The sequence below is a fragment of the Perca flavescens genome, chromosome 1 (genome assembly GCF_004354835.1).
Source record: "Perca flavescens isolate YP-PL-M2 chromosome 1, PFLA_1.0, whole genome shotgun sequence".
Lineage (NCBI taxonomy): Eukaryota > Metazoa > Chordata > Actinopteri > Perciformes > Percidae > Perca > Perca flavescens.
Genome location: NC_041331.1, coordinates 40,894,185 through 40,908,955, shown reverse-complemented (window position 1 = coordinate 40,908,955; position 14,771 = coordinate 40,894,185). Strand labels below are relative to the sequence as shown.

The window sequence follows — 14,771 nt, the reverse complement described above, 5'->3', positions numbered from 1 at the left end:
AACACTTGTGTTCTCTCCTGACACACTGATTCATCCAGTTTCCTTCCATAAGTCACATAACAGCTGGACCAGGCTATTGAGCACCAGCTTCTCCTTTCCATCCAGTCTGCCTGCTAGCTGGAGCCAAGTATCTAACATTCTTGTTTCATTTGGTCCACTGTTGCTTCACAGAAAAATACAATCTTAAAAACAGAGACTATTGCAGCACAGCAACAGTTGATTTACAGCAGAAATACTTCACATTCAATGGGAGAAGAGTGTATTCATGTGTTAGAGAGAAAGAGAATTAAAGTAGACAAAAGCAAAAATATACGTGACAGAATATGTTTTTATTGATCCATTAAGCAAGTGTATGATTATTGACTTTGGTTTAGCCGTAAAGGGCTTTTAATGATTACACTGGAATGATTATGATTGGGTAGGACTACACATATCAATCAAGATACTTTTTTCCCCCCAATTTCTTTATTAATTTCAAAACAGCAATACAAAAGCAGTTGAAAAAGATATGTATAAAAACAAGTTTACATTTTTTGCTTACATACAGAAAATAAAATCCACAACAAATCAAAGCAAACTAAAACACAACAACCCTCCACCGTCAGTAATGAGGATTAAATACAAAAATACAGCAAAACATTTCAATAGGTAGTCACCCTAACAAAGTACAAAATAGGACATATTGCCAGGTTTAGGCCAATCTAGTCTTAGTCAGGAATATGTGAGAAACTAGTATTCTCAAAATATAGAAATACATTTAAAAAATGTTGAGAAGAACTCCTTGTAGAAAGTCTAATTTGTTCTAATTGAAGGAAATAAAGGACATCTGCCAACCAGCGTGCATGATAAGTGGGTTTTTAATTTCCATTTAGTTAAAATTAATCTTCTCGCTAATAAGGTGACAAAGGCAATAACATCTCTATTAGATTTTGATAGGGAAGGCACAAAGGAGGGGACACCAAACAATTCGGTGAGAGCATTCGGCTTGATCCTCTATTCAACTATGTCTGAAATAGTTTTAAAAATAGCCGTCTAGAAATTATGCAGAGATGGGCAGAGCCATAACATATGAATTAGATTGGCTGGGGTTTGCTTACAACTATTGCATTTTGCAGATATATCTTTGTAGATCCTAGCCAGCCTCTCTTTAGTGTCATATGTACGGTGCTGAATTTTGCACTGAATAAGGCCATGGTGCGCACATATTGAAGATTTATGCACACGACTAAGAATTTAGTCCCACAAAACCTCAGCTAACTCCTCCCCCAAATCTTCTTAGCACAAGGCTCTTATGGGATCTAGTGGTTCTGGATGAAGAAAGAGAATTTGATTATAAATATCTGAAATTAACCCTTTCAATGAACAACTAGGTTTGAAAAACCTATCAAGAGGTGACTTGTTGGGCAAATTGGGGAAGTTTGGCAAGGTTCTGCGAGCAAAACTACAAACTTGTGGTATCTGAAAAAGTAATATTTAGGGAGTGAAAATTTATCTGAGAGCTGTTGGAAGGACGCAAAGGTGTTGTTAATGTATAAATCCTGAAATGATACTATGCCTTGATTGGACCAAATTGAAAAAAGCATTGTCTACAAGAGATGGAGTGAAAGTATGATTAGTGGCTATTGGAGCTTGGATGGAGAAAGCTTGTAAACCAAAACAGCGTTTGAATTGACCCCAAATTCTAAGAGAAGTTCTCACAAGCACATTCTTACAGAGAATTGGAGGATAAAGTAGAATAATGCACTACAGCCTTCAATGAAACTGGTTTAGTAGAAAATGCCTCCATGGTTACCTAAATCTAAAGTTTCATATTGGAGCCAGAATTTTAGAATTCTAATATTAGCGGCCCAGTAATAGAATGTCATATTGGGGAGAGCCAACCCCCCAAGTGGTTTGGGTCTCTGTAAATATTGTTTACCCAACTTAGGGACCTTTTTATTCCAAATAAATTCTAGATTAGGCTGGGTTAGTTTATGGAAAAAAGACTGAGGGAGGAAAATGGGGACAGATTGAAACAAATATGAGAAACGTGGGAGAGTAGTCATCTTCTCAGAATTGACACGACCTGCCAAAGACAAGTTGAGAAGAGACCAACCATCAAAGTCCTCTTGAGTTTTAGACAGCAAAGGAGTCATAGAAAATGAAATAGAAAAGGTCTTTACATTTGTGGGTAACATGAATCCCAAGATATTTAAAGCTATGATGGGCTACTTTGAAAGGCAGGTTGTGTAAAGGGAATGTCTGATCAGCTGTATTGAAAGGGAATATCTCGCTCTTTGTAAGATTTAATTTAGAGCCAGATATTTGACCAAAGGACTGAAGACAGGCCAGGGCTGCAGGTATGGAAACAGAGAGGTTGGAAAGAAAAAGAAGTAGATCATCAGCATATAGAGAAACCTTTAATTCAATACCGTTTCTGTGTATGCCAGAGATATGGGGGTCACTACAAAGTGCCACAGCAAGGTTCAATGGAGGACAACCCTGTCTCTTAGAGCGATGGAGATGAAAGGACCCAGATTGAATGGTATTTGTTCTAACTGAGGTTTGTGGGGAGGAGTAAATCACTATCGTCCAGGTTATATATTTCTCCCCAAACCCAAATCTTTCCTGAGTATAGAACAGATAGTTCCACTCCATTCTATCAAAAATCATGTTCTTGTTATTTAATTTTCCAAGACTAGACTGCATGTGTGAAATGTTAGGGATTAATTGTGAAGCAATTGTGGAATAGCATAGCATTTTTTTGTTGTAAAATAATATAGCTAAAAACTAAAAGTGAAATGAATTCATGTTCATATTTTCATATTATGAAAATGTTCATATTATTTTCATTTGTCTTTTAACCAGGCAATATTGTTTCAGTGTACGTTTATGTTTTTTTCAAGGATATTAATTAGTTTAAGATTAATGACTTTGCTTTATGTAGTCAAATGTAGTTAATACGTGATTGGTATCCTGCACACGCTGCTGTCTTAACTTTCAAATGCGGGCAAAGGTTGGTATTTAACCCTTGATATTTTGGCTTTGTAGATGACCACGGCACTGATCATGCCAACGGCTGCAAGGAGACATCCAGCGATGAAAAACAGGTTCAGATTTAGGTTGATCACTGGGGGAAAAAAATAAGCATAATTTCAATTTGATCTTGTCAGAAGTTTTACTCAAACAAGGGAAAAAAACACTCTGTTTTCATACCTGGGCTTCTGGGGCTCTCTGCTGATCTCCTTAAGCGCAGAGGACCCTGGGAAATGAAGTGCCTTGAACTCTGAGTGACAACCTCTCTCTTTGTGAGGTGATGTTGCTGATCATCTCGTCGTTTTCTGGAATTGATGCATCCCTGCGAGCACCTTGTGTCAGATCTTCCTAATCTACAGATCATGACTGAACAGCTGATGTACACCTGAATGCAACAGAACATGCTGTTAACATGTAACATCACACATATCTTTATGTCAGCAGACATAATAATAACAATAACTTTATTTGTATAGCACCTTTAAAAACAATAGTTTACAAAGTGCTTTGACAGTGGAAACAAAAGCACATTGCTAAACTAATTCTTCAAATTTTGTATTTATTTTTTTACAATTTCTGGAATTGTTAAAAGGATGTTTAATTATTTTTCATTTATCAATTATTGATATAATAAATGCCTCAGGTGTTTAGAGATGAAGAAGAAGTATTTGTTGTTTCACATAGTGTATTTGAAGCCTGATGAAGCTCCATTACCAACACTTTTGGCCTCTAACAAAGTTCTTCTTCCAGTCTAACCACATAGTCCATTCTTTACCTGGTCATCCAAGCCGATAAACTTGAAGGCATCCATGCTGAACCTGAATTTTGTGTCGTGGGCGCGGCTATAATTTATAACAGTCGGGTCCACTTTACACCTATCATCAGAGCAAAACAAAACAAACTGATGTGAAATATTGCCTCTGTAACTCTGTGCATTACAATTGGTGATATTTTAGGGACAGAGGTATTGTTCTATTGAAGTTATTTACAGCGTAAGGAAAAGAAGTATATAATGCCAAAGATGAAGTAAGTGAAGCATTCACTTTAACATCCTGAAATGGTCCTATTGCATAGATGAGCGTCTAAGGTAAGAGAAGAAAATCAATCTACAAAGTGAAACACTGGTCGAAGTTAGAGAGACATTTAATTTCCATCTATAAGTCCACTTACAGACTGGTGTACTCATGCCTACCCTTTATCAATGATGGAGTAGGTTGTCTCGTAGTTTGGAATGTCGTATGGTGACGCACTGCAGGACTCCACAAAAAGCTCGGTGTTTACAATTGAGGTTGCGACCTCTATCTGCATGAAAAGCTTTTGCTCACTATCACAGTCCAGAGGGTATGAATCTGGTGTAAGCGGTGTTTGGAATTTCTTATCAGGATAAAATTCAAACTTGTAGGTGAACGTGCCGAGGCCTTTCTCCGACTCTACGACATTCTTCCTGTGTGCACTGAAGCTCTGTTTCACTTTTACACTTTTGGGGTACGTGCATTCGAACTTCAGCTCCAGCAGACATTTCCTGGTGATCACGTCGTTTGCGTTGTCGACTAAGGTGATTGTATTCGTGAAAATTAGGTTTTCACCATTTTCCTGCAGAGTCAAAGGTTATGCTTTCAGTCCTCATACTGCAAATAAAAACCAAAACCAATAACTGAGGGAAGAGCACAGCAGGTAATGAAACCAATGAGCCTGCGTTACCTTGATCTGAGTGCCACAACCGTTGAGGGGGACTTCAGCGAAGAAGTGAGTGCTGTTGGATCTGAGGCGGCAGGCGGCGCTGGTGGCATCATTGATCCGGAAATCCCCCTTATGGACTCTACGATACTTATACTTCTCAACCCCTATTATCATTTTGGACTCACCGCAGATCACACCGGATTTAACTAGAACAAGAGACATATTAAGTTAAGTTAAAAAAAATACACATGCTGAAAACTGTGAACATTCTCAAATTAATATTGGGTGATAAAAACCTGATAAAGCAATAATTTTGACATGGAAATATTGCTTAATGTAGTAATAATAATAATACATTCATTTATATATAGCACCTTTAAAAACAGATTACAACGTGCTTTGACCGACAAAGCAAAAGCAGGATACTCAGAAGACAAGATAACAGAGAGCCAAACAGTATGGCCAAATAAAAGCAAGAGAAAATTAATCATAGATAAATACAAATAAAAGAATAAGAGCAATAAAAGACAGAATCACATAATATATTATTATATAAGCGTTCAAGCCAACACAAGCCATTAGAAGTTGTAAGCTGCGAAGGATCAAGACCTTTGAGAGTTTCCCACGCCTGCAATTAAGATAACAATTTAGGCAATCCGACAGACACTCATTCATTTATGACCACGGCATTTATGACAATTTAGAAAACATTGTTTCAACTGCTTAATTAAAGATATCCACCAAGTTTGGTGATGTTTGGACAGACTTTCATTGAGATATGGCCAATTTTGTGCCAGGTCTAGGCAATTGTTTAAAACAGGTAGCTGTCAAATAGTATTTCCAGATTTCTGCCAGCGAGTTTCACATTAGCAAACAAGTTGAGTTGAAGAAAATGTTTTGCCATCCAACAGTTGACATCACTAAAGCCGCCTACACATAATCTTTGGTAGAACTGTGAGGTAGGGGGCAGAGCAGAGAGGCAAAGCGCAGGGCAGGAACATTCTGGAAGTTGTTGCGCCTTTGAAAGGTCAGCTGCAACTTAGTCTCGCTTTGCCACACGCTTTGCGCATTCCTGGATGGGAGAAAACGTGCTCTGGTTTATTGGCATTTCTTTAAAGCAATCACAATCGTCTTTGGCGGTGCTAAGCGCCGGACAGAGCTGCTGCAAAATAGTTGTTTGAGAGAGAACTCAGATTGGACAGATAGTCTAGCTAGCTGTCTGGATTTAGCCTGCAGAGATATGAGGAGCAGTTAACCGTAGTCCTCATAAATCCACTGCAGTTTAAAATTCCAACAAAAAAGAAAGTGGAAGAAAACGGAAAACGGTGATAATACATACATCCGGCAGAATTCCCTGTGGCACTGGATCAATCTCGGAAGTGGAACTTCAAGGATATAGATTAGTGGCAACTAGGTCAAAGTTGTAATAGTGCAGTGCTTGGCGCAAATCCGCTCCTCCCATAGGAAATCAATGGAGCGGCCAGCGCATAGAAGCTTTATCGCGGATAGTGTAGGTGGCTTAAAACAATCTAAAGAAGCAGCTAGGCTTTTTGGGTCACCAGGTGTCAGGGGAAGATATATCTGTGTGTCTTCTGCATAGCATTGCAAAGAGACATTGTGACGTTGGCTGGTTTTGTCCAAGTGGAGAATGAAAATCGGAAATAAATTGGACCTAAAATTGAACCTTGCGGTACACCACAGATGATATGAGTTGTAGAAAATGTAATTTGCTAAAATGACAAGGGGACTTCCTTAACCTAAACTAAAATCTGGGGTAAGAGTGATTTGCTAAAATGAAAGAAGCAAGAGCATTTTTCTTTTTTCCTCATTGTGTTTTTCTAGATGTCATAAAATACATGTAAAGGCCCTGACACTCCACCCGATTATCGGCCATCGGACAGTCTGGCGAGGTCAGTGACTCAAGTCTGTTCAGTGTGTTCCGTGCCGTCAGTCGGAGGAGCCATCGGCATCCATTTTGGCCAATTTTACTTGTTGAATTAGCCAGTGGGCAGTTGGACTCAATGAATCAAAGCTTCTTCCACAAGAAGAAGCCCAAGAGCTGACAACGCCAGTGTCTTCTTATTACTAGCCATCGCATTTTCCTCCGTTCAGCGAGTAATGTCAACAACGATCCTTCTTGACTACTATCAACACTCTCTGATGAAAACAATGACTGACAACAGTGTGCTTTTTGTTTACTAGGTCTAGAGAGATGTTCCGTCATTTCCGGTTTTTATTTGTTGGGCGACAATACAGATTAGCGCCTCCTGCTGGTAATGGTGACGTATTACGTCTTGCGCACGCACAGAACGTAGGCTCGGTATTGCTTTAGTGTGTTCCGAGGCACATTTTTGAGAGACGGGAGCCGACTGATCAGTTCCAATTTTGTTAATTTCTCCTACAGTCTCTCTTTAATTCCTGGGTGAATTATTTTAGCCAGGGCTGGAATATTCTATATGACCTTTTGTCGTTATAGGGTCCTACGTATTAGATTCTTCCACAATTTATGTTGTGATAGGTAATAGAAAAAGAATGGTGAATAAGCACGGAACTGCAAACTTTGCAAATTTAGCATCCATTCCTCGTCAGCCACAGTCTGTCCCAAAAAATGAAAACGCACAAACACTAGCACTACTAAACGTTAGGTCTTTGGATGGAAAATCATTTTTAATCAATGATTTTATTATCAACCACAATCTTGATTTTATGTTTTTAACTGAAACCTGGTTGGACCATAATAACAGTGCTGCTGTTCTCATTGAGTCAGCAAGATCCTCCCCTCAAGCTCTACTTCTAAATATCTACAGGCCACCTAAATACTGTGCAAACTTCTTTGACGACTTTACTGAACTGTTGTCTATAATCTGTATTAACTTTGACCGTGTAATTATTGCTGGTGATTTCAACATTCATGTTGACAACCCCCAGGACCGAGGGACCAAAGAACTGTGTTTTTTTTTGAGAGCTATGGACTGACTCAGCATGTGACACAGCCCACGCACAATAAGGGGCACACTCTGGACTTGATTATCTCCAAGGGTCTGAACATTTCCAAGGTTGTGGTGACTGATGTTGCTCTCTGTGATCCTTCCTGTGTTTTCTTTAATGGCACTATCTCTCTGCCCAAAAGTGTTCAAACAAAGTTAATCAGAAAACGGTATATCACTGAAAACACCAGTGAATCATTCATTCAGCTTTTCTCCTCTACACCCACCCTCACTGGGGCCTCAGTCACTGAGCTTGTAGATAATTTCAACTGTAAAATTACGAATGTTATTGATGCTATTGCTCCCACTAAGGTCAAAGCTGTCTCTGGTAAGGAAAGATCTCCATGGAGAAATTTTATAGTTGTGAGAACAGAAAAAAGAGAGTGTCGAAAAGTTGAACGCAGTTGGCGAAAATCTAATCTCCAGGTCCATTATAACACTTATAAAGAGAGACTTCGCATTTATAATATTGAACTAAGGAATGCAAGGCGGTCCTTTTTCTCTGACATTATTGCCAGAAACAATAATAATTCACGTGCTTTGTTTGCTACTGTTGATAGATTAACAAACCCTCCAGTACCAATAGCATCTGAACTGTTGTCTACCAAGGCTTGCAATGACTTTGCCTCCTTCTTCACAGACAAAATTCAGAAAATTAGGCAAACAGTCAGTGCTTCCATATCAAGTACAGGATATGTGTTGTCACAGTGTGCACGCAAAACAAATTCCAACATGACACAATTTCATACGATCAACCTTAAAAACCTGGAGGACATTATACAACTTCTGAAAACCTCCTCCTGCCTTCCAGTCAGGTTTTCGACCACACCACAGCACTGAGACGGCTCTTGTTAAAGTCTTTAATGACATCCACTTAAACACAGATAGTGGCAAAATTTCAGTCTTAGTATTACTTGATCTCAGTGCTGCATTTGATACGGTAGACCATGACATATCGCTTGACCGAAAACTGGGTTGGTCTTTCTGGCTCAGTACTAAAGTGGTTTGAATCCTATTTAAAGAATAGGGACTACTTTGTGTCTATAGGTAATTATACATCTGAGCATACAAATATGACGTGCGGAGTTCCCCAAGGCTCAGTTCTGGGGCCTCTTCTGTTCAACATCTACATGCTTCCACTGGCTCAGATTATGGAAGACAACAAAATAAATTACCATAGTTATGCGGATGACACACAAATTTACATAACCTTATCGCCAGGGAACTATAGCCCAATACAACAATTAAATATGTGCATTGAACAGATTAATGATTGGATGTGCCAGAACTTTCTTAAATTAAATAAAGAAAAAACGGATGTGGTTGTTTTTGGAGCAAAAGAGGAACGATTGAAAGTCAGCGCTCAGCTTCAAACGACAATGTTAAAAACAACAGACAAAGCAAGAAATCTTGGTGTAGTCATGGACTCAGACCTAAATTTTAAAAGCCACATTAACATAATTAAAAAATCAGCGTATTATCACCTTAAAAATATATCAAGGGTTAAAGGGCTTATGTCTCAGCAGGATCTGGAAAAACTTGTCCATGCTTTTATCTTCAATAGACTTGACTACTGTAACGGTGTCTTTACAGGTCTCCCTAAAAAATCAATCAGACAGCTGCAGCTGTTTCAGAACGCTGCTGCTCGAGTCCTCACTAAAACCAAGAAAGTGGATCACATCACTCCAGTACTGAAGTCTCTACACTGACTTTCAGTGCCTCAAAGAATTGATTTCAAAATACTTTTACTGGTTTGTAAATCACTAAACGGTTTAGGGCCAAAATACATTTCTGATCTGCTACTACATTATGACCCATCCAGACCTCTCAGGTGGTCTGGGACAGGTCTACTTGTTGTCCCCAGAGTCAGAACTAAACAGGGGGAAGCAGCGTTCAGTTTTTATGCTCCACATATCTGGAACAAACTCCCAGAAACCTGTAAGTCCGCTGCAACTCTCAGTTCTTTTAAATCTAAGCTAAAGACCTATTTTTTTGATGTTGCTTTTCTTTAAATAATCTATTTTATTAACTTTAATTTCTTATACTGCACTGTAACTTTTATTCTTGTACTGCCCTATCAATTTTATTCTTGTCTTTTAATGTTTTTAATTTGTTTATTATTGTTTTTTAATTGTTTTCTCACTGCTCTTTAATGTTTTATGTAAAGCACTTTGAATTGCCCTGTTGCTGAAATGTGCTATACAAATAAAGCTGCCTTGCCTTGCCTGCCTTGCCTATAGGGGGCAACAGATTCCAGGACATTCTGACAGGTGTGATTAAAAGAGGTAACCAGGTCCTCTGTGTTAAAATTAGTCGGCTCCGATACTGCCTAAAACGCTGGTATCGGTATCGGGAAGTACTGGAGTTTATGCACCGATCCAATACCACGTAATAAAGCAAATCTACGTTAAAGTAGTTTATTTATGTTCTTTTTCCGTTTATAACTGACTGTCAAACTGGATAATAAAAGAAAGTTCTGTGGCATTCATTGTTTGTGTTTGTTCATGTTTCACAAAGAGTTTAACCTGATATAAATCATATCACATCCATACAGGGATAGTAGTATACGGTTGTTAAAACATAATAAAATATATGACACACTGATATCGGATCGGTACTTGGTATCGGCCGATACGCAAGTTCAAGTATCGGTATCGGGAAGCAAAAAATGGTATCGTGCCATCTCTAGTTAAAATATGGATTAAAGGCAGTTAAAGAAGCAGCAGCAGAAAAAAGCTCAGAAAACCTGCTAGCAGTATGTATCGGAATATAATTTACATTATATATCATATTTAATTTTATAACAATATATGTTGTATGCTTATGATGCTACAGGATATGTAAGTAAGCAGGTGTTTATTACCAGGATAAACATGACACAGGAAATACACCAGCCATGCAGCCAATATTGGTCCTTTTAACATAGCTGTAAAGATGTTGTTTCTCCCCTGCTGTTTCTTTGCTGGAATCACTTAAAATGTAATCCGCTGCAGGTCACCGATCAGAAACAGACAGATGTCTTCAGCTCCAATGCGTTTATTTCCACCACCACAACCACATTCCTTCTGCACACCCGTCTAGTGAATAAGTGGCCCTGTATGAAATAAACATAATATACAAGAATAAATATAACCGTAAACAACACAAGAATGTATACAGTACATGTGAAAAAAATAAAACTACTTAACTGCAATGTAGTGCAAACAGCATGGCATGAAAGTGTACAAGCAACAGGAATCTCTGAAGCTGAAACAGCCAAGTCACTCTTTAGCATCACCTGTATATGTCCATTAGCAAGGCAGCACTTTCCTCTGTTGGCTAATACATTATGTGCAGTGTAGTTTTTACACATGACTACCGTAAGCAAGTATTGTTTCCAAAGATGGTGAAGGCATGTCCCGCTCTACTCTGCTTACTCTGCTTCTGATTGGCTTACGCTGACATTCTTACCGTAATCCTAACTAATCCCACCCATTTTACCTAAACCTAACCAACCCAACAAATGAAGGCAATGAGTAATAGCCAATCTGAAGCACAATAGGGCAATGTACACAGTGACATGGTTGGCATTGCTAAGCCTCTGTCCGGATGGGTGTGTAGTCACGCCCCTAAAGCATCCCCTGCTTTATCATACATTTTAAAATAAATGGGACCATAATTTACAAAATGAACATTATGCTGTATTGAAGAAGACTTGAAACTCCCGATAGACCTTTTTCAAGGCAGACATGTTAACATGTCATAGTAGGAAAAGCACAGGTGTATTCAAAACCATTAACGATGGCTGCATTCCACATAGGAGAGGTCCTGGTATTGTGCATGCTGACTCACTGAAATAGCTTACTGGGACACACTTCAGCTGTGCTTTTCCTACTATGACAAGTCAAAATGTCTGCTGTGAAAAAGGTCCATTGAGACCATAAATCCATTATGAAAATGTTTACAAAGGTAATAAATCAAGTAAGGAGTAGGGTCATTTTCTCACTTCTATACAAGCAGACTAGTGGAGTCACCCCCTTCTGGAAATTAAATAGAATGCAGGTTTAAGGAACTTAACGCATTGGCTTTACTTTTCAGACCTGGAAGCTCTGTCCATTAATTTCAAGCCACAGGGCATCTGTTATTTTGGTTGTCTCACCTTTAGTGAGGAGCTGCCCAAAAGCTCTGATTCAGGATACACTACTTGTGGGAAACATGCATCAGGCCTTCCGATTAGCAAGAGTTTGGGGTAATAGAATTGGGGTAGGCAATGTCTGACGATGTGTAGCCCAAAGGTTTGGAGGTGAGGATTCCTTCGACTTCAATAAGTACTGTCCTCAGCATCTTCTCTGTCACCAGCTGGGCTCCAAGTGTGACCTGCAAGGATTGTTGCAACAGGTATCAGGGCAGTTACTTGCCCACTGCCACTGCTAAAGCCACCGTTGGCCAAATGTGTCTGTAGCTGGTCCACCAGGGCTTTGGCATTCTCTTTGGAAGCTACACTCTGCAGGCATTTGTCTATGTACGTACTACCTGACTGCACCACCAGGCTGAGTCTGGTCCAAGATGTTTTTGGAGTGCATATGTGGCACAGCAGGAACTGCAGGTTGTGCCGAAGGGGAGCACTCTCCATTCATAAACTGTGGACTGTTCACGTTTAAGATCTCTCTAGACAAAGTGGTAGAGAGGCTAATCTTCTGGGAGGAGCTCAACTTGGTGGCATACCACGTATATCACTCGTTACAGCATGTTCCTTAAAGTGTAAATACCCTGTTTAAAAAGGAGCAATTCAAGACTATGAGGGGATTCAAGTTATGTACCACTGTGTGGCGGAGAATGTACCAACTGGTTGGCGAGTATTCTGCACCATCATGCTCCAGTGTGATGATGTAGCCAGCTTGTTACAGCCTCTGTATCTCTGTGATGTAGGATGTGGCTAGCTCTTGGGTTTTAGACAGCCTGTTCTTCTGAAGCCGGGGAAACATGGCCTCATGGGTGCACAAAGTTTAGGGAAGTCCTGGACACTGAGAAGACGAGTGGGATAGTGGTACAAGCCATCTACCTCCATCTGCTGAATCTTTCAAGCAGTTAAGGTTCTCTTTAACTTGTTGTGATCTAATGCTGGCCCTTTCACTCCATCAGGTTAGCATGCCCTCGGCCATAATCTCTTAACTTTTTCATAAAGGTGTAGAATGTGAAGAGGCAGTGTTGCTCTGTGACCCTGAACTGTCCATCCAAGCCAGGATCTGAACGCCACTGACACCCCGGGTGGTGCACCATGCACTGGCTCCAATGTTGTTCTTAGATGTGGATGGTCAGAACTTAACAGCCAGAGCGGATGGACGCTCATAAAGTGTTACAGTAAATGGGCAGCTCCCTGGGGTGCTTGTATTTCCATCATAGAGATCTAACCAGGTAGGTGTGCTCCCCTAAGCCCAGTTTTGGTGCTGTGAAAGCTCCCTTTATGTTGAAACCCCATTTAGAGGAACTTTCTGGTGAGAAAGATGGTGTTGGAGACAGGTACCCCTTCAATTCACACAATGACATTCCTTCTAAACAACTGTCTACTCTAGTGGTTCTGTATAAAATCAACACAATTTAGAAGAATAAATATAATTGTAAATAACACAACAAGTGTACAGTGTATATGAAAAATGCAAATCTATATGCAGAGTACACTGTGCAAAGTAGCGCAAACTGGCCATCAGCAGTTAAATAGCATGACAGTGACAAGCAACAGGCATCTTGAAGCTGAAACAGCCATGTTGAAACACAGTCACACTCCCAGCGTGTCAAAACCAGATGCTTGGTCAGCTGCCTTTGGCGTCAGTTACCGTATTTTCCGCACTATAAGGCGCACTGGATTATAAGGCGCACCTTCAATGAACGGCCTATTTTAGAACTTTTTTCATATATATGGCGCACCAGATTATAAGGCGCATAGAATAGAAGATACTGCAGTCAAACGTTTGACTGGGGTTGCGTTATACATCCACGAGATGGAACCTGAACGATTGGCTAATATGAGCTACCAATCGAAAGCTTAGAAGCTCGGGAATACGATGACGCCCACATCGATCATGTAGCAAGCTGGGCAGAGAAGCTAGCGGCGATAACAAGTGCGGGAATGGAAAACTGTTTCGCATTTTTCCGTTGTGATTCGGCCAGAAACTTCAACATTGTGAGGCGAACAGATTGTTTTGGAATATAAAGCTTGGATATTACATTTCCTTGGACTCTTGTGGATTTATGAAAATCAAGTTTTGGGCAAAATACCACTTTGTTGCTGAAAGGACAACGAAAACAGGTATGGATGCACTCTCGACACCTGCGCAGATTAGCCTACGGCTGAATTGTTTTATTTTCTGTTACTTTGTAACAGTTGTGTAACTGCTATAAATCATCTTATGCTTTGTATGATGGCTTAAATTAATCATTAGAGGCTAAGCTTTCAATTGGTGTGTCGCATGGCTGTATATTTTGAAGATTTAATGCTTTAAAGTTATAAAAACGCGAATGAGTGGAAGTTTAATCGAGGTTACAGCAACGCAGTGTCCCGTCAACGTGACAGTGATCCTTGAGAGGTTGATCCATATATAAGGCGCTCCGGATTATAAGGCGCACTGTCGTATTTTGAGAAAATTAAAGACTTTTAAGTGCGCCTTATAGTGCGGAAAATACGGTACTGTTGCAAAAAATATCCTATCGCATCTCAGATGGAACCCACGCAACTTCTAGGCAAGACCCGCCCTTCAATAGCGTTCACACGCTACTATTGGCCTGGCGTCCATGCTTACGCAAGGTAATGGAACCCTAGCCTTAACTACTCAAAGTCAATACCTCACCCCAACCAATCGGGCTGCTTCGTAGGGCGGGACTTGCCTAGAAGTTGCGTGGGATCCATAATAACGCGTGCCTTGTGCATCTGTATTGGGTGCTATGAGCCACTGACAAAAACGTCAGTATTTGACGAGTTGGGATTGAGAATGGGTTGGCCAAGTCACTCTTTATCAGCAGGTTTATGTCCATTAGTAAGGCAGCACTGCCCTCTACTGGCTGATAAAATATGTGCAGGGTAATCAAACCAATTATTAAAAGCGGACTGAGTTA

At 40.0% G+C, this 14,771-nt stretch overlaps 1 protein-coding gene across 1 annotated transcript; it reads right to left on the bottom strand.

Annotated features, from left to right (window-relative positions):
• Positions 1-2,921: 2,921 nt before the first annotated feature.
• Positions 2,922-12,294, bottom strand: LOC114556314 (ZP domain-containing protein-like). The gene is made up of 6 exons (XM_028579252.1): positions 11,994-12,294; positions 4,717-4,901; positions 4,208-4,608; positions 3,791-3,890; positions 3,196-3,400; positions 2,922-3,109 (listed from the first exon to the last, which is right to left on the bottom strand). The coding sequence occupies exons 1-6, from the start codon at positions 12,292-12,294 to the stop codon at positions 2,973-2,975; spliced, it is 1,329 nt and encodes a 442-aa protein (XP_028435053.1). The 3' UTR covers positions 2,922-2,972.
• Between the last annotated feature and the right edge of the window lie 2,477 nt (positions 12,295-14,771).